Source organism: Ipomoea triloba, chromosome 12, assembly GCF_003576645.1.
Source record: "Ipomoea triloba cultivar NCNSP0323 chromosome 12, ASM357664v1".
Classification (NCBI taxonomy): domain Eukaryota; kingdom Viridiplantae; phylum Streptophyta; class Magnoliopsida; order Solanales; family Convolvulaceae; genus Ipomoea; species Ipomoea triloba.
Genome location: NC_044927.1, coordinates 16,141,003 through 16,150,799, shown reverse-complemented (window position 1 = coordinate 16,150,799; position 9,797 = coordinate 16,141,003). Strand labels below are relative to the sequence as shown.

At 36.7% G+C, this 9,797-nt stretch overlaps 1 protein-coding gene across 1 annotated transcript; it reads right to left on the bottom strand.

Annotated features, from left to right (window-relative positions):
* Window positions 1-3,916: 3,916 nt before the first annotated feature.
* On the bottom strand, window positions 3,917-7,219 carry LOC115999442. Its single transcript, XM_031239292.1, has 2 exons — window positions 5,403-7,219; window positions 3,917-5,174 (listed from the first exon to the last, which is right to left on the bottom strand). The coding sequence occupies exons 1-2, from the start codon at window positions 7,217-7,219 to the stop codon at window positions 3,917-3,919; spliced, it is 3,075 nt and encodes a 1,024-aa protein (XP_031095152.1).
* Window positions 7,220-9,797: the final 2,578 nt, after the last annotated feature.

Below are 9,797 nucleotides of genomic sequence, written 5' to 3'. Positions count from 1 at the left end.
CTAACATATGCAATCTAGTGTCAGTTCTTGTAGCCCGGTGAATTCCGAAAGTTCACCGGAGTATGTTTGTGAAGGCATGGATTACGACGTGTACATACAGATGATGGAGGGTGAAGACCCACACGCACCTGGTTATGCTCTGGTAGCTCCCACCAATCCAGATACTCCTGTAACACCCCCAGATTTTCCATCATACAAAAAGGTATAATTAATCATAATTACTAATTTCCCAAAACGGAAGCGCATAAAATCCAGAAGTGCTACTCCACACCTAAGTTTGTTACAACTTAGATGCTAAGGTAGTCTTTACATCTACTATCCTTATTAATACATACTATTACTGCCTTGCATCCCAGTAATATACAACTCAAAAACCATAGTGATTTCTATCATCAAGAGTAGATCCATTTTCTCTTCTATCGCTCTCGGATATCAAGATCTATTCCATACCTGAAATTCATTTGGAAAACAGAATTAGCACATAGTGCTAAGTAATCCCTACTCCACCGTGTAAAATCATGGTTTTGGAAAATAGTTTTATTCTTTGTTTTCGAAAAACAGTTCATTTCACATGATAACACATTTTCAACAAGATTTCTCATATAAGAGATATTCATTTCCTCATTATTGTGCCAATAATCATAATTTCCACCTGTATACACAATATCATACTTATAATCATACCCATACTCACACTCGTACTCATAATCATATAAACATTTAAATAGAAATAACCAGCTTTTACCATAATAACGTTAAAGATATTCCGATTAACACCACAATTTCCTTCTCGTTTCCACCACCTCACCACAACCTAGTTATTCCAACTAGGGGAAGCAGATCTAGGACCTTTAGTGTGCACACCCCTTGTCGGGATTCCAAGCCCGCAGGTTAGTCACTGGCTCTAGTAACCCTGGATCTGTTTCTACAAGGTTACTCAACGTGGTTAACACCAATCACTTCAGGGCCCAATGTTTGTGAATCCATTGTGAATGTTAAAAGGAATAGTCTCCAACCTCACACCATAATTTCATTTTATCTCATTCTTTACTTTCTCACATAACACACTTTAAATAGTATAAACTTACCTTCGTATATATATATATCCATACACATATAAGATCATACCTATTTATACATATATAGTAATTTTTCATATCACTTACATACATACAGTACCAAATATGTACACATATATATATACGGTAAACATATATATATATATATATATATATATATATATATATATACGGTAAATATATATATATATACTGTAAATATATATATATATTTATATATATATATATATTCGGTATTATATAGGTATATATAAATAATAATAATAATAATAATAATAATAATAATAATAATAATAATAATGTTACACGTACCTATGTATATAATATATATATATAAGATTTTACATATATAGATGCCTTCTTCATATATGCACCACAACATGATCATATACTAATTACTTCACATAATCATACACATGTCTACACATATACTCATGATATACCACAATCACACCAAATTTCATCTACTAAAATCTTTATATCCATACTTTATCAAGAATTTCATGAATATCAAGGTGGAAAAAGGTTTTGGTGGACATAAAGATTACCTTTTCTTCTTGAACTCACACTAATTTCCTTTGGATGTTCACTCTTCCACTTCATTTGATTCTTCTACACAATCCATAAATTATCCACAACATACATAATATTAGATCCTTGAGAACACTAACTATACTAGAATAAATAGCAAAAATAGGATTTCCTACCTAAAATTTTCCTAAAAATTCTAGGAAATGTATAACATCATAACTCCATATTTAAGAAAACTATTCTTGGATTCATGATCTATGAAGGAAAACAAAGCTTTTGAACCGATTAAAATTGAAATTTAGAAGGAAAACAAAGCTTTTGAACCGATTAAAATTGAAATTTACCGAATAAACAAAGCTTTTGAACCGATTAAAATTGAAATTTACCGAATAGTTGAAGCTTTTGAACCGATTAAAATTGAAATTTACCGAATAGTTGGAGACTTGAGTAGGATTAAAATTGAAATTTACCGAATAGTTGGAGACTTGAGTAGAAATTTTTGGATATGGAAGCTTGAAACTTGATGAAGATGATGAAGGTGATCACACACTCTCTCTCTCTCTTGTATTTTCGAAAATGAGGAAGGAAAAGGGAAAAAAATGGCTTTTATAATTTGATCACACTTTGACTAGTCTCACCTTGTGTGATAAGGTTGAAAGAAAATAATAAAATAATGAAATATCTTCCAACTTATCAATTGAGGTCCAAACAGATAAAGTTTCGGTGGAAAATAATTCAAATAGAATAATTTTGAAACCAAAAATTTATTCCAGACTAAAACTCAAAATTGGGCTAGGTTCAGTACACCGCGAAATTCTGCGATGCTACGATCACAAAAAAAAATTTTCACTGTTACGGCTAAATTTTCGGGGTATTACACTCTACCCCCCTTAAAAAGAGTTTCGCCCTCGAAACTAAGGTTATCATTATTTCGGAAACAAAAGTTTAGCTGGCAAGGAAAGGGGTTGAATTTGATAAAAGGAAAGAAGGATGATGACTATTTCCCAAATACTAAACTCCCCGTTCTAATAACGAGCACACCTAGGTTGTATTTTACCTTGCTCAAATAAAGTTGGATATCGTCTTCTCATTTCTTCTTCCAACTCCCATGTGGCTTCTTCCACCAAATGGTTTGACCATAACACTTTTACCATCTTTATGGATTTTCTGCGGGTATCTCGGGTCTTAGTATCCAAGATTTTTACCGGTTTCTCTTCATATGATAAGTTCTCATCCAAAGTCACAACCTCAGGTTGAAGTACATGCGATGCATCATGTACGTACTTCCTTAATTGAGACACATGAAATACGTTATGAACTCGATCTAGCACAGCTGGTAGCGCCAATCGGTAAGCTAATTTCCCAATTCTTTCAAGGACTTCATACGGTCCAATATATCTCGGACTCAACTTTCCTTTCTTCCCGAATCTCATTATTCCTTTTGTAGGAGATATTTTCAGCAATACCTTATCACCTTCTTGAAATTCAACCGATTGCCTTCTTAAATCAGCATAAGACTTTTGTCGGTCCTGTGCAGCTTTCATCCTTTCTTGGATCAACTTGACCTTTTCTGTCATATCTTGAAGATATTCAGGTCCTAGAGTCACAGGATTAACCAGATCTTCCCAACATAGAGGGCTTCTACACTTCTGTCCATATAAAGCTTCATACGGTGACATTTGGATACTTGCATGATAACTATTATTGTAAGAAAACTCAATTAGATCCAAATGTTCCTCCCATGATCCTTGAAAATCTAATGCACAAGCCCTTAACATATCTTCCAAAGTTTGTATAGTCCTCTCTGTTTGCCCATCAGTCATAGGATGAAAAGCAGTACTAAGTTTCAACGTTGTACCCATCGCTGCTTGTAAAGCTTGCCAGAATTGAGATAGGAATCGGGAATCTCTGTCAGAAACTATATTCTTAGGTACTCCATGGTACTTAACAACTTGGTTTACATAAGCTTTTGCCAATTGAGTCATGGTCCAAGTGTCTTTCATGGCTATAAACCTTGCTTTTTTGGTAAGCCTGTCTACTACTACCCATATTTTATCTTTCCCTGACCTTGTCAAGGGTAATCCCCCCACGAAGTCCATAGAAATAGAATCCCATTTGCCACCGGGAATCTCCAATGGTTGCACCAATCCCTTAGGTTTACATCTTTCAGCTTTGACCTTTTGGCAGTTTAAACATTTACTCACGAATTCTGCGACTTCCTTCTTCATGTTAGGCCACCAAAAATGTTTCTTGATATCTTTATACAACTTGACTCCCCCAGGATGTACTGAATAAGGGGTATTGTGTCATTCTTCTAAAATTTGCTGCTTGATCTCTATACATGCCTTTGGAATACACCATCGACCATTATAGCGCAGGCTTCCGTCATTGTATAGTACAAATGGTCCTTTCTTTCCATCAACCAATTCAGTCTTTACTTTGTTCAACTCTTGATCCTTAAGTTGTTCTTTCTTTTTTTCTTCAAACATGTTGGGAATAATTCTCATGTGGTATAACTCAATTTCAGCTTTGGTCCCACCTTGCTCTCTTACCTCCAAATTTAGTCTTTGAAATTCCTTGCATAAGTCATATGGTAGTACCCAAATAGTATTAAGAGTATGACTCGTCTTCCTACTCAAAGCATCTGCTACTACATTTGCCTTTCCTTCATGATACTGGATTACCAAGTCATAGTCCTTAATGAATTCCAACCACCTCCTCTGCCTCATGTTTAATTCTTTTTGAGTAAAGATATACTTTAAGCTCTTATGGTCCGTGAAGATCTTACACTGCACTCCATAAAGATAATGCCTCCAAATCTTTAAAGCAAACACAACTGCCGCTAATTCCAAGTCATGGGTGGGATAATTCACCTCATGTTTCTTTAGTTGTCTTGATGCGTATGCCACCACTCTCCCATTTTGCATTAGTACACACCCAAGACCTTTCTTTGATGCATCACTATATATTTCAAATCCCTCAGTTCCTGATGGTAGAATCAATACAGGAGCAGTGGTTAACTTTTCCTTTAACTCCTGGAAAGCTTTCTCACAACTTTCTTCCCAACGGAATACAATAGTCTTCCTCATGAGATTTGTGATAGGTTGGGCTATTCGAGAAAAATTTGGCACAAACCTTCGATAATACCCTGCTAATCCCATAAAACTTCGGACCTCAGTAACTGTCGTATGAGTAGGCCAATTCATCACAGCTTGAATTTTGGCTGGATCCACCGAGATTCCTTCCTTAGTCACGATATGGCCTAGAAATGCCACACTATCCTTCCAAAAATCACACTTAGACAACTTGGCATATAATTGATTTTCCCTTAGTGTTTGCAACACGATCCGAAGATGATCCTCATGTTCTTTCGGATTCCGGGAGTAGACTAAAATGTCATCGATGAATACAATGACAAACTCATCCAAGTAAGGTCTAAACACCCTATTCATGAGATCCATGAATACTGCTGGTGCGTTTGTTAACCCAAACGGCATCACCGTAAATTCATAGTGGCCGTACCTTGTCCGAAAGGCTGTCTTAGATATATCTTTCTCAGCCACTCTCACTTGATGATATCCCGACCTCAAATCTATCTTTGAGAAAGTACCAGCCTCCTTTAATTGATCGAACAGATCATCAATCCGAGGGAGTGGGTACTTATTCTTGACAGTCACCCGGTTCAACTCACGGTAGTCAATGCAGAGTCGCAACCCCCCGTCCTTCTTTTTCACGAACAATACTGGAGCTCCCCATGGCGATACACTCGGACGAATGTATCCCTTATCTAACAAGTCTTGAAGCTGCTCCTTCAATTCTTGTAATTCTATTGGGGCCATTCGGTATGGGGTCTTTGAAATAGGAGTAGTGCCCGGTACTAGATCAATGGTGAACTCTACTTCCCGTTGTGGAGGGAAGCCTGGAATCTCTTCGAGGAATATGTCAGGAAACTCCCTTACGACAGGGATTTGCTCAATTCCCTTCTTATCCACATTCAAATCTTCCACCATGCACAAAAATACTTCACACCTTTTTTCCACATACTTTCTCATCTTGGCCAAAGATACCAATCTCACCTCGGGCCGACTTGCAACTCCCTTATAGGACACACGTTTTCCTTTTGGGTTCCTCAGTACCACTTTTTGTTGACTACAAAAGATCTTAGCCCTATATTTTCCTAACCAATCCATCCCTAATATTATATCAAAGTCGTCTAACCCAAACTGTATTAAGGTACAAGGGAAACTTTCCCCTTCTATATTTATAGGTATATTCTCAAAAACATTACTACAGGTCACCACCTTCCCCGATGCAAGGTTCACTTTAAATTGTACTTGGGAACTAGGTACTAACTTTAATTTCTCTACAAACCTTGAGGATATAAAAGAATGAGATGCTCCAGAGTCAAATAATACATAAGCAGGTATATCACGAAGCAGAACAGTACCTGCCACCACATCGCTCACATCCGCCTGAGTTTTACTCATCACAAAGATCCTCCCTTGCTGGGGTCCACTCCTGCTAGTTGGTGCCTTGCTTGTGCTCTCAATGTTGCTATTTGCCATGTTCACTCCATTCCTAGCCTTCACTTGTATTCCAGATTGTTGGGTCTTTTCTTGACTCTGGCTAGGACGGAATGACCCTTCCCTCCTGCTAGTTTGACATTCAAATGAGCGATGGCCCTTCTTCCCACAATTGAAGCACTCTACCGGCATCCCTATGCAATCGACACCGGGATGATCCTTCCCACATCTTTTACAGTAGAAATGCCTCTCCTTCATCCATCCTCTACTAGTCATCCCCGTGCTTTGAGTTGGGAAATCCCTCCTAGGTCTGGGAATCCCACTTCTTTGGTAATCCCGAATAACCTCTCCTTGACTCATCTTAGAGTTCTTCTCTCCCCCTCTGCTACTACCTTCAAATTTCCTCTTACCCTTCTCACGAACCTCCTTCTGCATCTGCTGGACTCGATAATGTTTGGCAGCCCGGTTATAAGCCTCTCCAAGAGTCTGACACTCAAACACACAAACAGCTTTTTGAGTCTCAAAATTTAATCCATTTACAAACTTCCTAGCCTTGCTTGGCTCATCCGGGGCTAAGGTAGGGGCAAATCGTGCCAGCTCAAGATACTTAGCATAGTAGTCCTGAACAGATGTCGTCCCTTGACGTAGATGTAGAAATTCCTCGTACTTAGCGGACTTAACATGCTCGGGATAAAAATGATCCCGCATTCGAGCTTTAAGGTCAGTCCATTGAAATTCTCCTTGTTGTTGATACATGGGTCCCATCATACTCCACCAGTTGTCAGCTTCTTGCTGGAAATAGAATGTAGCTATCTCCACCCTCCTTTCTTCAGGACATTCTACAGCCTCAAACATTTTGTCGAAAGTCCTTATCCAATCTTCTAACACTAGTGGATCTTCCTTACCAGTGAAGAATGGCGGACGATGCCCAGCTATGATCTTAGCCACATCTGGCCCTCCCCGTTGATTATTGAGAAGCGCATTTCCCAAAGTTTGAGTCAATTGGGTCAATTGCTGCAAATTCTGCGCTAGCAGTTCCTCGGTAGGAGTTCCACGAGGTTCGGCTCTCCTTCCAGACGGAGCCATTATAAACTACTGCAGAACCAATACGAGGTTAAGACAAGCACAAATCACTATCTAACTTACACAGGTGCACACCAAATCGGGTGCAATAGTGACAGTTCTAAGGATTAAACATAATCTTAACCAAGTAAAATAATATCACACCCTCACCACGATTCCTAAAAAAATTTCATTCCTAGAATTTCATCTCTACCTTCTTAAGATCCAATACTTATTTCTTAGAGTTCCACCCTAAAGTTCATGCCTAGGTCTCAACCTAGAGCTCTGATACCAACTGTAACACCCCCAGATTTTCCATCATACAAAAAGGTATAATTAATCATAATTACTAATTTCCCAAAACGGAAGCGCATAAAATCCAGAAGTGCTACTCCACACCTAAGTTTGTTACAACTTAGATGCTAAGGTAGTCTTTACATCTACTATCCTTATTAATACATACTATTACTGCCTTACATCCCAGTAATATACAACTCAAAAACCATAGTGATTTCTATCATCAAGAGTAGATCCATTTTCTCTTCTATCGCTCTCGGATATCAAGATCTATTCCATACCTGAAATTCATTTGGAAAACAGAATTAGCACATAGTGCTAAGTAATCCCTACTCCACCGTGTAAAATCATGGTTTTGGAAAATAGTTTTATTCTTTGTTTTCGAAAAACAGTTCATTTCACATGATAACACATTTTCAACAAGATTTCTCATATAAGAGATATTCATTTCCTCATTATTGTGCCAATAATCATAATTTCCACCTGTATACACAATATCATACTTATAACCATACCCATACTCACACTCGTACTCATAATCATATAAACATTTAAATAGAAATAACCAGCTTTTACCATAATAACGTTAAAGATATTCCGATTAACACCACAATTTCCTTCTCGTTTCCACCACCTCACCACAACCTAGTTATTCCAACTAGGGGAAGCAGATCTAGGACCTTTAGTGTGCACACCCCTTGTAGGGATTCCAAGCCCGCAGGTTAGTCACTAGCTCTAGTAACCCTGGATCTGTTTCTACAAGGTTACTCAACGTGGTTAACACCAATCACTTCAAGGCCCAATGTTTGTGAATCCATTGTGAATGTTAAAAGGAATAGTCTCCAACCTCACACCATAATTTCATTTTATCTCATTCTTTACTTTCTCACATAACACACTTTAAATAGTATAAACTTACCTTCGTATATATATATATACCATACACATATAAGATCATACCTATTTATACATATATAGTAATTTTTCATATCACTTACATACATACAGTACCAAATATGTACATATATATATACGGTAAACATATATATATATATATAAATATATATATATATATATATGAATATATATATATATATATTAAATATATATATATAGTATATATATATGATTATATATATATAATAATAATAATAATAATAATAATAATAATAATATAATAATGTTACACGTACCTATGTATATAATATATATATATAAGATTTTACATATATAGATGCCTTCTTCATATATGCACCACAACATGATCATATACTAATTACTTCACATAATCATACACATGTCTACACATATACTCATGATATACCACAATCACACCAAATTTCATCTACTAAAATCTTTATATCCATACTTTATCAAGAATTTCATGAATATCAAGGTGGAAAAAGGTTTTGGTGGACATAAAGATTACCTTTTCTTCTTGAACTCACACTAATTTCCTTTGGATGTTCACTCTTCCACTTCCTTTGATTCTTCTACACAATCCATAAATTATCCACAACATACATAATATTAGATCCTCGAGAACACTAACTATACTAGAATAAATAGCAAAAATAGGATTTCCTACCTAAAATTTTCCTAAAAATTCTAGGAAGTGTATAACATCATAACTCCATATTTAAGAAAACTATTCTTGGATTCATGATCTATGAAGGAAAACAAAGCTTTTGAACCGATTAAAATTGAAATTTATCGAATAGTTGGAGACTTGAGTAGGAATTTTTGGATATGGAAGCTTGAAACTTGATGAAGATAATGAAGGTGATCACACACACTCTCTCTCTCTTGTATTTTCGAAAATGAGGAAGGAAAAGGGAAAAAAATGGCTTTTATAATTTGATCACACTTTGACTAGTCTCACCTTGTGTGATAAGGTTGAAAGAAAATAATAAAATAATGAAATATCTTCCAACTTATCAGTTGAGGTCCAAACAGATAAAGTTTCGGTGGAAAATAATTCAAATAGAATAATTTTGAAACCAAAAATTTATTCCAGACTAAAACTCAAAATTGGGCTAGGTTCAGTACACCGCGAAATTCTGCGATGCTACGATCACAAAAAAAAATTTTCACTGTTACGGCTAAATTTTCGGGGTATTACAACTCCTGTAGCTCCGTCGGCCCCTTTTGTTTCTTGCCCTGTTATGGATGAGATCCAGGCTTCTTATGGCTTTTACCCCATAGAGCCTTTAGATGGTAGCGATCCCCTTGAGTTCATAGTGTACTACCCTTACCCTTGGAACCCTAGCCCTCGGGACTGCTGGGAGGAATGGTCGATGGTCAT

Bases quoted from the DNA above. Each gene is read 5' to 3' on its own strand.
- LOC115999442 (XM_031239292.1), bottom strand. From the start codon at position 7,219: ATGGCTCCGTCTGGAAGGAGAGCCGAACCTCGTGGAACTCCTACCGAG. The intron at 5,175-5,402 runs GTTAGATAAGGG...TCATCAAGTGAG, and splicing joins AAGGAGCAGCTTCAAGACTT to AGTGGCTGAGAAAGATATAT.